The following is a 20,866-nucleotide window of genomic DNA, read 5'->3' on the forward strand; positions in this document are numbered from 1 at the left end:
CCTGAAGGAAAAACAAAACCCACCCCCCACCCACAAAGCCCCCCATCTGACCAGAGAGTGATCAGAGAAAAAAGAAGAGATAATACTAAACCTACCCCCATGTCTTCAGACGGCAGCTCCTAATATTTACAGAATTATTGGAAGGAAATTTTTTTCCATTATATCTTACTGTTTTGAATATTGATTTACAACCACATCCCATTACTGCAATTTTTGGATTACCTATGATAGATTTGACTTATTTATCTCTTCCTGCGGATCGTATGATTGCTTTTCTTACACTAATGGCTAGAAGATCTATACTATTAAATTGGAAAGAGGTAAATCCTCCCACTGTTTTCCAATGGTTTACCCAAACTATACTATGTTTAAATTTAGAGAAAATTAGAAACTCTGTCTATGAATCCCCTTCTAAGTTTGAGTTAACCTGGCGACCATTTATTCAATATTTTCATTTGTGGTGAGTTGATCTGGCTCTGTTTTCTTTCTATGATTATGTATGATAATTGGGCTGTAAGATGAGATCGGAGTGATCGGCGTGGTTTAGCTATATCTGTTGGTTTTTTTTGGTTTTTTTAAAGTTTTTTTTAATTCAGATTTGTTTTTTCTTTTTTGGGGTTTTTTTTTCTCTTTTTTCATATATTGTTATTAATTATATCTTTTTTTTAGAGATAGTTCACACCCTAATCTGATCAAAAATTTTTTTTATGATATATTTTTATTCTGTAATATTATTGTTTAATATCTCTGTATTAATTCATTACTTACTATGTATTTTTTTTATATCTCTTTGAACTGTATGTGTTTATAAATTATAATAATAATAAAAAGATTGAAAAAGAAAGAAAGAAGCCGCAGGCATTCTTCAGCTGGCTTCTCTGCCCACCAGAGTGCAAGTATAGCGCTTTTGACCATGAGTTACTGGGCATGTACCTGGAGGTGTGGCATTTCCGCTATTTCTTGGAGGGGAGGACTTTTACCATTTTCACTGACCACAAACCCCTCACCCAAGCACTCTTGATGGCGAAGGACCCCTGGTCGGCCCACCAGCAGCTTCACTTATCCTTCATGTAGGAGTTTACCATCGACATTCGGCACAAGGCGGGGAAAGACAACATGGTCACTTGATGCACTCTCGCGACCGGCCACCTGTGCGCTGACACCCGGCCTCGACTTCAACCAGCACGCCCGGGACCAGAAGTCCGACGAGGAGACGCGAGCCTTCAGGACTGCCATCACAGGCTTGCGGTTCCAAGACCTCCTGACTCTGAGCAGTGGAAGCACCATCCTGTGCGATGACTCCATGGGCACCCCACGGCCAGTGGTTCCCCAGCAGTGACGCAGGCAAGTCTTCCATCACATCCACGACCTTTTGCACCTATCCATCAGATCCACGGTCTGGATGGTGGCAAAGCGGTTCATCTGGCACGGGCTGCGGAAGCAGATCGCGAGCTGGGCCAGAACATGCACCCATTGCTAAATGTCCAAGGTACACAGTCACACCAGGGCGCCTGTGCAAGAGTTTGAGTACGTCCAGGAACGGTTCTGCCACATTCACGTGGACATAGTCGGGCCCTTACCAGTTCCCCAGGGCAACTGTTACGTGTTCATGGTGGTGGACCACACCACTCATTGGTTCGAGGCGATCCTGACGCCGGACGCCTCCACGGACTCCTGCTCCCGAGAGCTATTGCACAGTTGGGTCGGCGTTCCGAATCACCACACCTGCGATCGGGGCCCCCAGTTCACCACTGCGCTCTGGGGGCACAGCTCGCCAACAGGTTGAGGATCGAGCTACACTGCACCACAGCCTATCACCCGCAGACCAATGGGCTGGTTGAGCATCTGCACCGCCACCTTAAGTCCCCACTTATGGCCCGCCTCACTTGTCCCGACTGGGTGGATGAACTGCCTTGGGTTCTCCTGGGCATCAGCTCCACATCCAAGGAGGATCTGCAGGTGCCATCAGCTGAGCTGGTCTACACCACACTGCTGGCACTTCCTGGTGAGTTCATCAACGTACCTCACAACCCCCAGCAGTCACCGCATGAGCTGCTTCCCCCTCTTGGCCCGCTTGAACTCTTTCACACCCCCACCACCGCCCAGACACAGCACACAGCCATCTCACGTCCTCAGGGGGCTGCTTTCCGCAGCGCATGTTTTTATTCGGCGAGGCCCACCCACGACACCTCTGCAGAGACCTTACAAGGTGCCGTACAAAGATGTCCAGCGTTCAGGGTCTACAATCACGCTGGACATCAGCGGCAGGCGGGAACTGTTTACTATGGACAGGATGAAACAAGCACACCTTGACCCCACCAAACCAGTAATTGTGGCCCAGCCCAAGAAGCAAGGCCGCCAAGCTAAAAATTACATTGGTGCCGGTTCGGGGGGAGGGGGGCTGTGTGACGGCACACTATTAGGCAGGCAAACCGGCCCCGCTTGTAATCCACGTGGTGGGGCAGCCGGCCAAAATGGCGCCCTCGGGGGGGGGGTTTCCCCTTCTTCTCAGCATAGGGTTCAGAAGCCCGAGCTGGGGAACCTCATGACGCCCAGGTGTCGTCAGCACCCCCCAGCACGGTTCTCAGCCAGGTCCAGGCTGGGAGTATAAGTCCAGCCCAGCAGCCTGCAATAAATCAGTTCTGTTCACTGAGCTCAACCCGTCTGGTTGAGTATTCTTTCAGTTGCAGAGTAGCTGCCACTACAATCTATAGATTTCTATCTCAGAAAAAAATTGGGATTGGATTCTTAAATTAGTTAACACTTCTTCACTATGTGCTCGACATTCTCTTATTCAGTTCAAGGTTGAACAGTGGACTTGCATCTCCAAAGACAAATTATCCTGTATATTTCCTGACCTAACTCTCCTATGTGACAAATGTAATAACGGGGAAGCAATCTTAATACATATGTTTTAGTTTTGTTAAGTTCTTGAACTTTATTGGAGGGAGAATTTCTTTTGTCAATAATATTACATGTTAATCTTGAACCTAATCCTTCAATGGCTTTGTTTGGAGTGTTAGATGATATTAATGAGCTATTTTCTTCATCTGATCGTCAAGTCATACTATTTACAACTCTTAGGCCACAAAGAGCCATCTTATTTAGATCACACATGTCAAACTCTGGCCCGCGGGCCAAATTTGGCCCACAAGATCATTTCAAAAATGTATTAGAGGTGGCCCGCTGGCCGCCGTGCCAGTATAGCGCATGCACAGTAATACAACAAATCCCAGAATGCATTGGCATCAGCCTGCTAATCGCCCCCACCTCCTCTGTTTACGTTGCAGGGTCTCACTGTGGACTCTGGTTTTGGGGCCTGGCCGGTGTCAGGGGAAGCCAAGGCCACTTCCCAGCGCCCGGAACCGGAGGCCTCTGGCCTGACCTCGCCAGGATCGTTGCCCACTCCCCCTCCCTGCCGCAGGCGGACCCGCGACTCACGGTGACGGGGCCGCTGATCTGCCGAGATGCCGCCCTGCAGTGAGAGCCGATGCCCCCGCACGGTCGTTGTCCAACCCGATCGCCCGCAAACCCCACCCTCCCGCACACAGGCCTGAGTAAGTATTATGAACTTTAATCTCAGGATAAAACGATCTTCCAATAGTTTCATGTCACAGTGATAAATATATTCCTGGTTAAAAATGGTCCTGCACCTGGATACAAGGTCATTAGGCATAAAACTTGAAAAGTGTGTAAATCAAAGGATATCTGTACCAATGGAAAAAGGGCATGGCAAATAACCCTGCTAGAGTTCATGCCCACAATCAGTCACCCATTTGATTGTTTCAGGAATCATGTTATTCTCCCATTTTCTCAATAGCCCTCAGATTTTACTATTCGACAGCACACTAGCAACATTTGACAAATCCTCTATACAGAAATATTATTTATTGAATATTTTATTTCTCATTTGTTAATGCTTCTGGAAAGAGTTTATCCAAAACTATTATTAAACATTTATTTTAATAAGAAAAAGTTTAACATTACATATGTGGAAAGAAGAGAAAACATGCAGATGTTGTTGAAAATTTTCAATAAATATTTAGTTCGGCCCTCGACTTAGTCCAAGTTTTTAATTTTGGCCCTCCGTGAATTTGAGTTTGACACCCCTGACTGAGATGGAAAGATCTTGATCCACCCACTAGTACTCAGTGTTTATGTCATGTCCAGGTCTTGTTCTAAATTTTAGAAAAGATCGGGAGATGTGCATTGTAAACTAACACCAATTTTCACAAAATTAGGAGTTCTTTTATGGGCAAATTTCTGTGTTCATTAAATCTATTTGTCTTGATCATTGAATGTATTTGTGTGTATGTTCAGGGTTTTACCTTCATTTAGTAATGTACTACCTTTAATTTTTTTTCGTTTTTGTCATTCCGATAACATTGTATGGGAAAGGGGTAATGTTTTATTTTTTGAGATTTACTTATATTCTTCACATTTGATAACTTTATGTTCTCTATACAATGTGCTCTTGTTCTATAAAACTCAATAAAAAAAATTGAGGAAATAAAATCTTATTAATGCAATCAAATCAAGTCAATATTGTTTTGACAAATTTCTAACGTTTTTTGAGGAACAGGCAAACTCGATAGAGATGAATCTGTAAATATGGTGTATTTAAATGTAAATTTCCAGAACGCAACTGTCAAGAAAAAAAAAAAATCACAAGAACACAGTACTGAAGGGGGCTGTGTAAACACTGAATGAAGACTGGCTCTCACACAAAAGAAAGTCAACATAATTGGATCTTTTTCACATTAGTATGAATCCAACTAAGTTACATCCCAACAATCATTACATGGTCCTGAATTATTTGATATTGTATACATTTCCAGGAGGAAGCAGAGTGTATTCTGTGTGGGAGGGTATGTTGCGATGAGTGCATTTGTACTCCACACTAGAATATAACATAGGTTGATGTGGAAAACATGCACTTATGTACAATGCAGACTACTATAGAAATGAAGATAGATTGAAAAGAGCCTAGTTCAGAAGGATCTTATGCATGAATTACCAAAAGGTAGCAGGCAAATGCAGTGCACAATTAGAAAGGCAAATGACCTTCTAACTACTCACATTGACCTTTATTACAAGAAGGTTAGAGTTTGGAAATAGGGAAGTATTGTTATAGTGTTGTTGAGGCCAGACTTAGGGCATTGTGCAGTTTGATTCCTTTGTTTAAAAAAGATATACACAGGCATTCCCCGACATACGTCTGTGTTCCGTTCTGGCCAACCAGTCATATCTCAGAATGGACGAATGTCAGAATTGCCCTGTATTCCTGTTATAGTTTACATGGTGGCCATCAGACCAACTCTTTCGAGAGGCTGTCCACAAGTCAGCTCCCATAAGAGATGTTATTTTACATAGATAGGCCCGATTTACACTGAAATCACATAAATTTTATATTTTTTCTTTCATTTCAGTGCTCCTCAGGGAAGATGTGATTTGGAACATGCATATAGAATCCAATCACTGGAGAGGGTGAGAGAGATTGAAGAGGGAGAGAGAGTGACAGCAACCTGCACGTGTTCCAAATCAAAACATAGGTGCAAGGTGATGCTGCTGCCCCTAGTTACCAGGTGATACCTCGGCCTTCCGGCAGGAGCGGATACAAAAGCCTCCCAGCAGTACCTATACAGTATTTTTAAAAAATTTTCAACCATATGTGAGGATGGATGGAAGTCACATAGGTCTAAGTTGGGGAGTTGTTGCATTGGAGATGGTCCAAAAGATTTACTGAGCTATCCCTGGGATAAGTTGATGTCCTATCACAAATGGATTTGTAATATTTTGAATTTATAAGAATGAGGGATAATCTTATTGAAACATAAAAAATCCTTGGGTGTAAATGTCAAAATGTTTATACCAGAAGAAAATTCTCAAACAATGGGATCATAATTGACGAGAAGGAGGAAGTCATTTAAATTTGAGGTACATAGGAATTTCCTCTCTGGCTGGATTTATTGCCATGAACAAGCTATGAAGTTCAGTGTTTTGTGGCAATATCATAGTGCAAACATATATATTATAACCATTTTACGGCATTACAATAAAAAATAACAATAATCGTGCACAAAAACTGTCTTTGCCTCATTGATTATTCAGGAATCTGATGGGAGCAGGGTAGAGTGTGCCGTTGAGTGTTCGTCTTTAAGCTCCTGTATCTTTTCCCCAATGGTAGCAGAGTGAAGATAGTGTGGCCTGGGTGGTGGAGTCTTTGAGAATAGAGGCTGCTTTTTTTAAGACACTGACTTGAAGGAGTGAAGTCTAGTGCCTGTGATGTCATAGGTCAAGTTAACAACCCTCTGAAGTTTATTCTTGTCCTGAGAGTTGGCACCTCCATGCCAGGCAGTGAAGCAACCAGCCAGAATACTCTGCACAGTACAACTGTAGAAGTTTACAAGAGTCTTCCATGACATAGCAAATCTCCTCATACACCTCAGAGTCGCCGGTGACCCATTCTTATTGAATGCATTAACATGAAGGCTCCAGGACAGATCCTTGGAAATGTTGACATCCAGGAATTTGAAGTTCTTGACCCTTTCCACTACTGAGCCCTTGATGAAGACTGACATCCTCCTGAAGTCCACAATCATCTCCATGGTTTTGGTTGTAGGTAGAGGAGATTGTTTTCAGGATCAGAGAACTGGCAGAAATGGGCTTGAGACCGTAGCAGATCAGCTATTGTATGGAGTCCTGCCATCACAGAGAGACAACATTTCAACCTGCAAGGCCATGACGATAATCAAGTTCCTTATGTTTTGCTCCCCACAGTCTCATAACCTCCCTGCAGATTCTTCCCATCACCAACACTAGAGACAACTTTAAGTAACTAACTAACCTATTAATGTGCTCATTTTTGGGTTGTGGGCTGAAATCAGAGCACCCAGAAGAAATGTCCAGTCAGAGAAAGAATGTGTAACCTCCACACAGACATTTGGTGCTTTCAAATTGTAGCCTCTGCTGCGAGCGTGGCGGGGGATGGGGGTGGGGGGGGGGGGGGAAGTGGTTGTGGCCACAACATGCCACTCCAGTTAGTGGTGACAGCTCAATGCAGGAGCAATGGCCATCTTCCTTACCCATAATCCCCCATACCACTGGAACCACTCTGTCATTGCCATTGCTCAATAATAAGGCCAGATGTTTCCCTGTGACATAAGCGCTGACGTCACCAGAGTAACTGGGTCAACCATTTCCCCTTTCAATTTGAAGGAGCAAAACACCCAGTGAAGTTTTACTAGGTTCCCTGGCCACCTCTGAGTAGGACTGGGACCTGTTTGGATCCTTTCAAATAGCCACGTACCTGGGACATCAACTGAGCAAATTGCCCGGTTAACTCAATTTTACATGGCAATTTGCAAGGGCCTAGTACTCTACTGTGGTTTTCAACCTTTTTTTTCAACTCACATACCACATTAAGTAATCCCTATACCATTGGTGCTCTGTGATTAGCAAGGGATTGTTTAAGTGGTCAGTGAGTGGGAAGGAAAGGTTGAGAATCACTGCTCCAGACCGGAATTGTTACTGAAATATTTTGCTTGAGAAAAATTGTCATTGGCCCATTTCCTTTGGAGTTCTGAAACCGTGCACACGAGTCAACTAGGTACAATTAAAACAGTGGTTTTCAAACTTTTTATTTCCACCCACGTACCACCTTAACTAATCCCTTACTAATCACAGAGCACCTATGGCATAGGGAATACTTAAAGTGGTATGTGAGTGGAAAGAAAAAGGTTAAAAACCACTGGCCTCATACCAAAGGTCGGAAATGAATCTGGGTTACTGGAGCTCTCAGGCACCTGCGTCACCACTACCCAAATGAATAGCAGGTCAATATTCTCAGGTGCATCTATTTCAATGCAAGAAGTATTATAGGAAAGACAAATGAATTTAAAGTGTGGATTGACATGTGGGATTATGACATTGAGTGCATTAGTGAAATTTGTTGCAGGTGCAGGTCTGGCTGCTCAATGTTCCAGGCTTCCATTGCTTTGGACATGACAGAATGGGGGAAGGAGGAGAAATAACGGGAGAGGAGTGGTATTACTCGTCAAGGAAAATATCACAGCTGTACTCAGGCAGGACAGATCAGAGGGCTCGTCTACTGATGCTATATGGGTGGAGCTGAGGAACAGGAAAGGTATGACCACACTCATGGGGCTATATTATAGATCGTCCAATAATTAATGAGAATTGAAGGAGCAAATCTGTAGAGAGATAGCAGACAGATTGAGGAAACACAAGGCTACGATGGAAGGAAATTTTAATTTTTCCACATATGGACTGCAACTCCCATAGGGCTGGATGGCTTGGAGCCTGTCAAATGTGTTCAGGAAAGTTTTCTAAATCAATATATAGATACTAATGTTACGGAGTCCAGAGGACCCCAAAAACCAGCAGCAATAGATATGCACCGCAACACAGGGTTACTTAAACATAAGTAGTTTTTAATTATAATTGAACAAGAAAACAGAATTAAACTTTAACTTATTACTTAACCTACCTAACCCACTTAATTCCCCCTCGAATACTAAGCACAGATGTGTGTAATGTATATTTAAGATTAGAAAAGTTCTTTGTATCACAGTCCAATCTCACTGGTTGCAGACAATTCTTGTACTGTGCACAGAAATTAGCATTAACAAATTTCACCAGGCTTTGGTGTTTAACAGGCAAATGGTTACCACTCAGGAGGGTTCTTGCTGGTTTTCAGAGAGAGATTCCTTTTCCAGGACATCCACAACTGGTTCCTTCTCAATCAGTCTTGTTGACGAAACTTGCTCCCTTCAGGATTTGCCAGGTGATCCAGGTCACCTCAGACAGCTAGTCTTCTCCTTTGACCAGCCAGCCTTCCAAATGTTTGCCAGCTTTGTCCATATGGAACTGATTTCTGTGCCTCTCCTCTGTATTTCACTCCTTCCCTCTCTGAGAGCAAAACTGTTCTGAGTCTGCCTGCAAAAATCACATTCTCCCAGGTAAACTGTATTCTGCAACTTTGTTTCTCTTTCTGCAAAAAGCATTTTGCAAAAATTGTGTTTTGAAATGTGTGTGCGCAAGCTGCTCCAGCAATTCCTCCCAAGCCACCTCAAAATACTCACACCAACGAGAGAGAGGACAGGCGAGAGAAGTATATGTAAGAGTATATTTTCGGTCCAGTGACCATAATGCCATTAATTTCGTTAATTATGGAGGTTGAGATTCTAAATCAGAAAAAGAACAATTTGGAGGAAATGAGAAAGGATCTAGAATGCATAGATTGGAATAAGTTATTTTCAGTTAAGGATGAGTGAGGTAAGAGGAAGACCTTCAAAGGTGAAGTTTTGAGAGTACAGAGTTTGTATATATTCCTGTCAGGAATTAAAGGCATGGTTAGCAGGCATAGGGAACATTGGTTTTCGAGGGATAGTGGGGATCTGGTTTAGGAGACAGTAGGTATAAGCAACATGTAGCTGTGACAGAATATGAATATATTCTTTGGAGATGAATTTGGGCAGGGTTTTTTGTGTAGGTCACATACAAACACTTTAAAACAGATCTTATTTAAAATACTGGAGCTCTGCTCATGCTTGACATGTTGGGGCCAACAGTCTTTGGAGAGTGCCCAAGAGACTTCACTAATGGATTGTTGTTAACAAAAAGGCAACAGATGAAACAGCTTGTCAGAGCCACATTCTGTCTGGAGTGGAACTTTCTGTTCTATGAGGGTCATGTGGTTTTGCAAGCAGAGAGAGTAAAAAAAATGGGGATGCGTGGGGGGGGGGTGCGCGGTGGGGTGAGAGAGAGAGAGTCAGTCAGCAGGAGGAAATGGAACTGGAACAGGACAAGCTGGCAAGCTTGTGGAAAACCCCATTTAGAAGATGGTTGTGAGTGCTTAGTTCCTGCTCAAAGCCCATGTGGTTCACTCCTCTTGCATGACTAGCTGTCTAATGTTTCACTTGAAATAGGTGAAACAAAAAATAACTCTGTGGTGGCCTGAAAGAAAGTATTTATCACCTGAAGAACCCTGAGGGGACAAGTTTCATCAGCAAGAAACTGAAGTGGCTGATGGAAGTAAATCAGTTGTGGATGTCCTGGAACAACAAATTTCTCTCTGAAAACTGATAAGAACCTTCCAAAGCGCTAACCATTTACTTTTCAAGCACCAAAACCTGGTGAACTTTATAAATGTTAAAATCTGTGCACAGTATAAGAATTGCCTGCAAAAAGTGAACTTGGGAGGAATGAGAAGTGAGATTGGACAGTGAATCAAAGAACTTTTCTGAACTTACGCACACATTATATACACGTGCGCTTAGAATTAGAAGGGGGTTAAGTTAGGTTAGTTAAGTCAAAAGTAATAAGTTAAAGTTTGATTCTGTTTTCATGTTTAAAGATAATTAAAAACAACTTTTGTTTAAGTAACCATTTGTCTTGGTGATTCACTTAGGAAATGGACAGAATCATGGGAAGTAAGGAAAACAAGAGAGGTCATAGAATCTATCCAGATTAAAGAGGAGGGAGTGGTTAACAGGATATTCCCTCAGACCTTGAGGGAGAGTAGTGTAAGCAAAAAGATCCAACACCAACTAGAAGGACCAAAGGGGCCTGTCAGTTTGACATCAGTGGTGGACAAATTAATGGAAAATGTTCTGAGATATATTATATACAACTTTTTGGAAAGACAGGGATTGATTCGGAGTAGTCAGCATGGTTTTGTATGTGGTAGATCATGTTTTACAAATCTTTTTTGAGGAGGTTACTAAAAAAATTGAGGGGAAGACGATGGATGTTGTCTAGGTAGACTTTAGTAAGACTTTTGACAAGGTACCCCATAAGAGGTTAGTAAGGAAGGTGGAAGCAATGATTGGATGGGAGATGCCAGAGAGTAGTGGTGGAAAGTTGTTTGTCGAATTATAGGCTGGTGACGAGTGGAGTGCCTCAGGGATCAGTACTAGATCCACTGTTATTTGTCATATATATTAACAATCTAGATGTTAGGGTGGCAAATTGGATTAGTAAATTTGCAGATGATAGAAAGGTTGGCAGTGTTGATAAATGTGAGGTGCTACATTTTGGTAGGACTAATCAGAATAGGTTATACACGTTAAAATGGTATACAACTGAGGAGTGCAGTGGAACAAAGGGATGGTACATAATTCCCTGCAAGTTTAATCACAAGTGGATAAGGTGGTGAAGAAGGCATTTAGGATGTTGGCTTTCATAAATCAGAGTATTGAAAACAGGAGTTGGAATGTTAAATTGAAATTGTATAAGGCATTGTTGAGGCCAAATTTGGAATATTGTGTGCAGTTTTGGTCGCCGAATATAAACAGTATAGAGAGTACAGAGGAGATTTATGAGAATGTTGCTGTGGTTTCATGGTTTGAGTTACAGGGTAAGGTTGAGCAGGCTGGGACTTTATTCCCTGGAACGTAGAAGATTGAGGAGTGATTCGATGGAGGTATTCAAACTTATGGAGTTAATGTGGAGAGGCCTTTTCCATTGAGGGGGGGGGGATTCAAACAAGAGGGCATGGATTGAGAGTAAAAGGGGAAAAGTTTAAGAGAAACCTGGAGGGGGGGGAATTTCTTCACTCAGAGGGTGGTGGGGGTATGGAATGAACTTCCGGCAGAGATGGTAGAAGATCGATGTTAATATTCAAGGAAAAATTGGATAGATATATGGACTTGAGAGGTGTGAAGGGTTATGGGTCTAATATGGATCAGTGGGACCAGGTTGGAGAAGATGTTTGGCATAGACTAGTAGGGCCTGTTCCTGTGCTGTAATAGTTATACGGTTATTTCTTTACTATTAACATGTATATTGTATATGGCAATAAACTAGTTATCATTTAACATTTTATTCATAATAAAGATTGATGAATTAACTGCATAAATGAGTTTGACAAATACAAAGCTTTTGCTTGAGATACACAGAAGATTCCAAATGCTGGAATTGGAAGCTAAACACAATCTGCTGGAGGAATTCAGCAGGCTGAGCAGCATCAGTGGGGGAAAAATGGTCAACTTGCCATGAGGTCTTGACGAATGGCTCCAACCTGAACCATTATCAACTACTGATGCTGCTCAACTATCTGAACTTCCCCTGAAGTTTTTGCTTCCTTGTAGCATTCACAGAATATGACCCTTTCTTGATTTCTGACTTACCAGTAATTATTGATTGTTGCATCATATTTGAACAGAACAAATTAAACTCTCGATTAAAATCTTAGAATACCTACAATTAGGTAAAGTAAGCAAACAATAAGGGTGGCACAGTTGGTGTAGCATTTAGCAAAACACCTTTACAGAGCCAGCAAATGGGACCAGGGTTCGAATCCCATGGTGTCTGTAAGGAGTTTGTACATTCTCTCCGTGTCTGCGTGGGATTTCCACGGGGGCTCTGGTTTCCTCCCACCATTTGAAATATACCAGGGGTGTTGATTAATTGGGTGTAAATTGGGCGGCACGGACCTGTGGCCCGAAATGGCCTGCTTTGTGAAACAAGTATATCTGTCATACACAGTAAATAATCCAGTTTGAAAGGTTGAATTACCACAACTTATGAAACTTCTCTGCATCAAGCCAGAGAATTTAAAATTTAACAGAGCATGTATAATGAGGTAAAATGCATTAATTATTAAACATTCCAGGTCATCGTGGGTCTATTGCTTACTTAAGTATTCTTTCAGGTCCAGGTACCCATCCTGCCAGAATACAGTGTGTATTCATTGGACAGAAGGAAAATTTATTTTCATCAACATTCTTACTTTAATAAAAATAAATTTAGATGTACAATAACAGGACCTTTCTACCCAAGAGCCCATACTGCCTAAATAGCTAATTAATCTACAACTTCGAACATTTAAGGATGAAAGGAAGCAGGAGCTCCGAAAGAAAACCATGCCGACACAAGCAGAAAATGTACAAACTCCTGACACCAGATTCAAAACCAAGTCACTGGCACTGCAATAGCATCACACTAACTGCTAATGGCATCTATGCCATTTTCTGCATTGTCATGCAATACAATTATCATTAATTAGTAATCACACATCAAAATAAACTGTTTGAAAGGGACTAATGGAATTTTTTAAATGCAAAGGGAAGAAGCTCATAAATATTAGGTACATTATACAAAAAAGTAACCTTGTCATTTTGAACTATGTTCCAATGTTATTGCAAGTTATCTTTAGGTATCTTCACGAACAATTTCACAAATACAAATGAGAGAAGTGTGGACAAGTGTTTGCTCTGCCTAATATTTTAATTCTGCATTGTTAGCCATCAAAATATGAGAATTAATGTCAATTCCTAGCAACTCAACATTTAGAAATCAAAAGAGTATCAAATTTACAACATATTGCAGGATGCAGGTTGAAAATCTTGTTCAGCACCCTTGTAGCACCAAACATTAGAAAATCCAGACCACAAAAATTGCCCCTGATCATCTCCTTTTGAACAAAACACTTTTTTCTAATTAAAGCACTCTCCGGATTACACTAGTGTTCTCCCGGTTACACAGTTTCCACTAGTTAGAAACATTATTAGCTGAGATCACTATCGGCTCAAATTGCAAAAGTCGCACAAGTAGGGTAATTAGCTAAAGGTCAGTATAGATCTTATTAATGTTAGATCTGAGTTTATTTTCAATTTTCTATGGAGTAGCACATGATGAGAAATCTTCAAATGAAGCAGTTAAAGAGCTGTAGAAAGCTAGCCTGTTCTCAGCAGACACAATTCAGTAGATACTTTAAAAGTCATGAAACACAATCACGAAAACCACCTTAAATATTTCCTATCACATACATTTTTGTGGATATTTTGTGATTTCCTGTCAAGCATACAAAATCATGAAGTGCAACATGTCATTAAAAATTCATTTTCTGCATTCGCACTTGGACGTCTTCCCTGCTGATCTTGGTGAAGTCAGCGATGAACATGGTGAAAGGTTTCACCAGGACTTTGCGACCATATAAAAGTGATATCAAAGCAACTGGAATCCATCAATGCTGGCCGACTATTGTTGGACACTGACACGTGAGGCATCAGATGCTGGATACAAATGAAAATCAGCGGCAAAACATTTTTAGTTTAGTTGAATTAATGCAATGTGTCAGAATCATTATTCAATTAAACATCAGTAAAAGTTAATTTAATGTTTCTTCAACTTCTTATGTGAGACAGAAAAACTGAAATTATCTTTGTGTTCAGCTTGAAGTTGTTTCTTTTCAGGAAGCAAACCATTTGAAAAAAATTGTCATCTAGTGAACACCTCTTGAACACTGACATGCTATGTAGGTTCTTTATCCAAACCCTTACCACTGTATAGCTGAAACATGCACATTTTTTATAAAGCCCTCTGAATTATGGCAGCCATTGAATTCAAATCTCAGAACTCTTGTTTGCCTTCTTCAATTTCTGACCTCAAGTCTGAAACACAACATAAGAAATTGGACCCAGAGTCGGCCATCTTGCCCATTAGGCCTCCTCCGCCATTCAATAAAATCATGACTAATCTGGTAGTAGACTCAGCCTGTTCTTTGTAATCTTTAAATTTTCAAAAATCTACTTGCATCTTATTTATATATTCAAGGGGGCACCCTCAACTCCTTCTTTGGGTGGAGAGTTCTACAGATTCACTACTCTCTGGGAGAAGCAGTTCCTTCTCATCTCTGCACACCCCATAATCTTGAAGTTATGTCCCCCAGCTTTATTCTCACCTACCACCATCACAACCACCATTCACTTCCAGCATCTTAACTGCTGCCCAAGCTGTTCTGCTTTGGAAGGCTTCATTCCACATATCCCAGTCTACTTCCTACCTCACATCAAGCACGAACCCAATCATAGCCAAAGCGTTGCCATCCACAAATTAACTTGCATGGTTATATTCTCTCTTCCCAGAAATGCTTTAATTTTAGTATTCCTAAACACTTCTTGCCAAACAAGCTTTGCCTTTAACTCTTTGACCTTGGTTCCTGAATTTCCACTCTACACATCATTTATTTGATCACATATCTTCATGTAGTTCAGTAACAGTTTTTATGCATTTATTTTACATGCTTTGGAATGCAAGATGCACAAGATAAAGCAAATGCTGGAATCTAAAGCAAAAAAATCAATCAGCTGGAGGAACTCAGTGGGTTAACCAGCAGTGGGACGTTTCAAGTGCCCTGTTCCAACCCAAAATGTTTACCATTCTATTTCTCCTACCACTGCTGCTCGACCTACTGGATTCATCCAGCAGATCTGTTAAAGTGAAACTTATCTTTGGCATTTTACAAAACACAAATTTGTCACAAGGTTTAAATTTCAAGAGTACTACCTGGATTAGCCCAAGATTTGAAAAATGCAACATACAAATGCATTATTTAATTTACAGTAGTTTCCATTTAAACGTAGTTCCAGAAACCATCTGCTTGCAAAATGTTGTTGTTTGTAGTTATTAACATACTGCAGTAATTTTCAATGGTGATAATGTGACAGAGAGGTATTTCTCCAACAGGATTTAAAGCCTTATTCACGCATTAACTATATTTTATGTCATTTCCCTGTAGCAAGATAAAACTAATAACAACTAAAAAAGACCAGCTTTTATGAATATTTTAACAAAATAATATGCAAAAAAGGAAGTTCAAAAAGCTGTTTTTCCAACAGACATCCATTGCCTCCTTAGCATTAAACTAGCCTCAAGAAGATGAGAAGAAAAAGCATAACATGCACAAGTCTTGAGAAAATGCTGCTGATTGGAGACAAATTATAATACTGAAGCAGAATATTCAAACAATGAAAAGTTTACTGTGGGGCTCCATCTCAACATCTTTGTTCTTCCTTGAAATAATTATCTAACCCATGTTGTTTTATGGTCTTTAGTTTAGTTAATAATTACACTATTACATAATCACTTAAAAATATGCAATATAACCAATTTATTCAAAAATTTTGTTGCCAACTATGCACAACATACCCTAACTTTAAATAATACAAAAGTCAGGGTTAGGGCATGCCAATGACCCATGCAGATCAATCCTTTACATCCAAATTTTTTTAAAGTTTTTAAAACAAATCTATTTCTTTAAATGAAATTATTTAGAAGGGCCACAGGAGATGTAATTTTTAAAAAAAATTGTATATCATTGTGATTATTGTGCAAACATTTTGTTTAAAGTAATCTTGATCACAGTCTTACAAAAAGTAGAAAACTTGCCGAGTTGCTTATTTTGTGCATTAGTATACACTGTAACATAATCCCCATTACACACACTAGGCTTTCTACCAGATTAGAATCCTATGGGCTTTTTCTATTACATATGTAAAAGGAAAAGCAATTTTGGGTCACTGCCAGTCATTTTTACTTCCAATGGCATTACAGCAATGCTTATTAATTAGCTTATTGCCATATGCACACAAATTGTTACTTGCTGCAGCTAAAAAGGTACCATTTTATATAAAATGCTACAATAATATACATGCCCCAGAACAGAAATATAACAAATAAAAGGATAGACAGATGAATAGACATTCACAGTTAAACATTGCAATCGTGTAGACAGGTCTTTGAGATTCAGGACTAGTTTAGAATTAGGCTAATACATGGAGGTGCAGAGTTTGATAAACATTGGATAAAACCTGTTTTTGAACAAAGATTTCTGTACCTCTACCCGAAAATAGCAGTGAGAAGAGGTTCTGGACCAGGGTTATAAGGCACCTTTAGGATGTTGGTTGCCCGAGATATCAGAAAATAGTTCACTCCCGATATTCCAACCACATAGCCGTGGGGAATAAGTCCGGCCCAATTCGTGGGCTTGCGCCACATGCCAGAGGGTCGCCGTCCAGCTCAGCAGGCTGGCGTTGGCAGGGACGAACGGCTATGAGCGACCCCCTAGCGGGGGTCTCCGCTGTTGTGCCATTGCCCTTTAAACCGCTACTTGGGGACGCCGGCAGTTACACCCGACCCGGGACTGGCAGCGGCGCCGGCTCGCGGCTGGGCCAAGGCCAGAGCCGGGCCCTGGTTTCGGGCCCGCCCGCCGGACGCGCTCGAGCGGCGAGCGGCACGAGAACGTTTCACTCACGGTCCTGTTCCTGTGGCGGGGAGATCTCGGTGGTCGGCTCGGCCATGACGCGACCCTGTCAGGCAGCGGCAGGAGTGCAAACCTGACTCAGACTTTTCCTCCACGGAAGCCCGACGGCCATATTGCTACGGGAGAGCGAGGCCTGGGCGCATGCGCGCAGCGGAGTAACTGCGGCGCAGTGGATTGTGTCTGACTCCATGGGGAGGGGAGGGGGGAGGGGGGGAAGGGGAGGGGGGGAAGGGGAGGGGGGGAAGGGGAGGGGGGGAAGGGGAGGGGGGGAAGGGGGGAGGGGGAAGGGGGGGAGGGGGGGAGGGGGGGGGAGGGGGGGAAGGGGGAAGGGGGGGAGGGGGGAGGGGGAAGGGGGAAGGGAGGGAGGGGGGGAGGGGGGAGGGGAGGGGAGAGGGAAAGAAAGAGGGAGGGGGTGTGAGAGGGATAGAAAGTGAAGGGGTGTGAGAGGGAAAGAAGAGAGGGAGGCAGGGAGTGTGAGAAAAAGAGAGGGAAAGTGAGGGGGAGAGGGAATGAGGGATTGTGAGAGGGAAGGGAGCATGAGAGGGAAAGGAAGGAGTGTGAGAGGGAAAAAAGAGAGGGAGGCAGGGAGTGTGAGAAAAAGAGAGGGAAAGTGAGGGGGAGAGGGAATGAGGGATTGTGAGAGGGAAGGGAGCATGAGAGGGAAAGGAAGGAGTGTGAAAGGGAAAGAGAGAGGGAGTGAGTGTGACAGGGAAAGAGAGGGGGTGAGTGTGAGAGGAATTGAGGGTGTGTGAGAGGGAAATGGAGGGAGTGTGAGAGGGAGGGAGTGTGAGAGGGAAATGGAGGGAGTGTGAGAGGGAGGGAGTGTGAGAGGGAGGGAGTGTGAGGGATTGTGAGAGGGAAAGAGAGGGAGGGGTGTAAGAGAGTCAGAGGGAGGAGGTGTGAGAGGGAAACAGAAGAGTAGGAGGGAGGGAGTGTGAGAAGGGGAGGAATTGTGAGGGAAAGAAAGAGTGAGTGGGTGTGAGGGAAAAAGAGAGAGGGAAAAAAGAGGGAGGCAGGGAGTGTGAGAGGAAAAGAGGGAAAGTGAGAGGGGAGAGGGAACGAGGGATTGTGAGAGGGAGGGGTGTGAGAGGAAGTGAGGGTGTGTGAGGGAAAGGGAGGGAGGGAGTTTGAGAAGGGGCAAGAGGGAGGGAGTGTGAGAGAGAGAGGAAATGAGGGTGTGTGAGAGGGAAGGGAGCATGAGAGGGAAAGGAGGGAGTGTGAGAGGGAAAGAGGGAGGGGGTGTGAGAGGGAGGGAGTGTGAGGGAAAGAGAGAGGATTTGTTAAAGACTGAATCCTATAGAGCAATTTCAGTATTAAATTTTAATTATAAAATTGTAGCTAAAGTTTTAGTGAACAGGTTGACTAAATATTTACTGAATTTAATTCATTTAGCTCAATCTGGATTTATTAAAAAACTATATTCTGCAGATAATATTGATAAACTAATTCATATCTCTCAGAAGAAATATGATTTAGCAATGGCTTTTTTATTAGATGCTGAAAAAGCATCTGATAGATTAGAATGGGGATTTTTTATTTAAGGTGCTAGAAAAAATTGGGTTTGGATCAATGTTTATCAGTTGAATTAAAACCTTATATAAAAATCCTTCTGCTAAAGTGGTGACAAATGGATAAATATCTTCCATCATTAACTAGATCAACTATACAAGGATGTTCTTTGTCTCCAGCTTTATTTGTTTTAGCAATTGAACCTTTAACACAATTAATAAGGAAAGATATTAATAGAAATAAAGTTAATACTGATGAATTTAAGATTAATTTATTTGCTGATGATGTTTTGATTTATATAATAGACCCTGAAAATTATTTGTTTTCATTGTATATGAGATTAAAAGAATGTGGTGAAATATTGGGATTAAAGTGAAATTTTGCCACTGGTTGAGGGGGAATTATAATCAAGGTCAACAAATTGTCCAATTTAGGTGGTCAGATAATGGAATTAAGTATTTAGGTATTAAGATTGATAAAAATTTGGATAATTTATGCAAGCTGAATTACTTACAATTTTTTAAAAGAGGATTTAAATAGATGGAATGATTTACCTATAACTTTAATAAGTAAAGTGAATTGTATTCAAATGAATATTTTTTCTGAGGATTCAATATCTTTTTCAATCTATTCCTTGTAATATACCTCAAAAAAATTTAAATTCAATAATTAGGAATTTTTGTGGAAAGGGAAAATGGTAAGAGTATGTTTGGAGAAATTAACTTGGAAATTTGAATTAGGAGTTTACAACTTACACATTTTCAAAAATATTATTATCCAGCTCAACTGAAATTTATTAATGGAATATTTGACTGAGATAAATCTTTAACAGTTGGTTGCATGAATTAACTAAAATAGATGAAATATCTATACAAGAATTTATTTATAAATGGAACACTAAATTATTAATTGGCAATAAGGACCTACCTATATTGAAACATTTAATTGAATTATAGAATAAAATAGATTGAGATAAGGTAAATTTCTTGTAAAACACCTTTATATCAAAACAACTTTTCCTGTTCATAATCAATTTTTAAAGATAAAAAATCAAATGGAAATTAAACAATAGAAGACTGATTTGAAACTGGTAATTTTGTTTCTTTTCAATGAATGAAAGAAAAATATAATGTTCCAAATAATATCTGTTTTGTTATTATCAAGTTAAAACTTTTTTAATTGATAAATTAGGTTACCTAGATTACCTAGACAGTTTGAGTCAGAAAGGTTGCTTACTAAAGGTAGTACTAAATAAATTTATTTCAGAAATGTATAAATTATTCAAAGGAAAATGTCCAAACCAGGTATTCATAAATAAAGATTAAGGTGGGAAAATTATTGGAGAATGTTCTGTAGATGAGTTCAATATAATTTTGCATCAATTATATTTAATGCCTCAAAAATTAAAAAAAGATTTAATTTAATACATTCAGTTATGTTTTAGATATCATGAAGAGAGTTTTTCATTCATCTTGGCAGTATATTAAGGTTAAGCTGTTTTGGATATAAATTAAAATAATTTTGGAGAAAATATTAAAGGTTAAATTTCTATTGGGCCAGATGTTATTTTTGTTGGGAAATAATAAGATTTTAGTTTAAAATTAAGATTAACAATGTATCAAAATGAATTTTTATGACCTTTTGGGTTTTTCTAAACTTTTTTTCTTTTCTTTTCCTTTCTCTGTCTCTTCTTTCCTTGTTTTAAGTCTGGGCTATTTATATATGTAGTATATTATATAGGGAGGGTTGAGGTGAGTGGGGAGGAGGGAGGGAGATTCTGGATGGACTTGTGTTTTAGTTTTGGTGTCTAATGACAGGGAAATTGTTTTTTATTAGTATTAATATTAACGGAATTCAGAATTCGATAGAGAAAAAGGTTATTAAGCTATATGAGAAAAACTAAAGTAGATGTGGCTTTTTTATAAGAAACTCATTTAACTGAAATAGAACCTGTGAAATTAGAGAGAGACTGGATAGGAACATTATTGTTTTCATTTAATTCTAAAGCTAGAGGAGTGACAATATTAATAAATAAAAATTTAGCAGTTAAAATCTTGGATGTAATTATTGATAAAGTGGGGAGATATGTGATGGTAAATTATAAAATTTATTCTGATTATTGGACTTTGAATATATATGCACTGAATATAGATGATGGAAATTTATACAAGATGTTTTTATGCACTTAGTCAATGCAAAGGGAAACTAATTATGGAAGGAGACTTTAATTTTACTTTTGTTCGAAGTTGGATAGATCAGGTGGAATTATACTTAAAAACAAGGTAGTTA

At 40.5% G+C, this 20,866-nt stretch overlaps 1 protein-coding gene across 12 annotated transcripts in view; it reads right to left on the minus strand.

Annotated features, from left to right (window-relative positions):
• rabep1 (rabaptin, RAB GTPase binding effector protein 1) overlaps positions 1-20,866 on the minus strand; it is a 314,581-nt gene that overhangs the window by 283,479 nt on the left and 10,236 nt on the right. For 4 of the 12 annotated variants that reach the window (XM_069885031.1, XM_069885032.1, XM_069885033.1 and 1 more), the window contains exon 1: positions 17,060-17,231. The exons of 1 other annotated variant lie outside the window; for it this stretch is intronic. In XM_069885031.1, the coding sequence (XP_069741132.1) occupies positions 17,060-17,105 (46 nt within the window). In that variant the 5' untranslated portion in view covers positions 17,106-17,231. Of the gene's footprint in view, positions 1-17,059; positions 17,235-20,866 lie in introns of those variants that run through there. 7 more of the 12 variants (XM_069885025.1, XM_069885027.1, XM_069885024.1 and 4 more) reach the window with 3 other exon arrangements.

This window comes from Narcine bancroftii, chromosome 6 (assembly GCF_036971445.1).
Source record: "Narcine bancroftii isolate sNarBan1 chromosome 6, sNarBan1.hap1, whole genome shotgun sequence".
NCBI classification, from domain to species: domain Eukaryota; kingdom Metazoa; phylum Chordata; class Chondrichthyes; order Torpediniformes; family Narcinidae; genus Narcine; species Narcine bancroftii.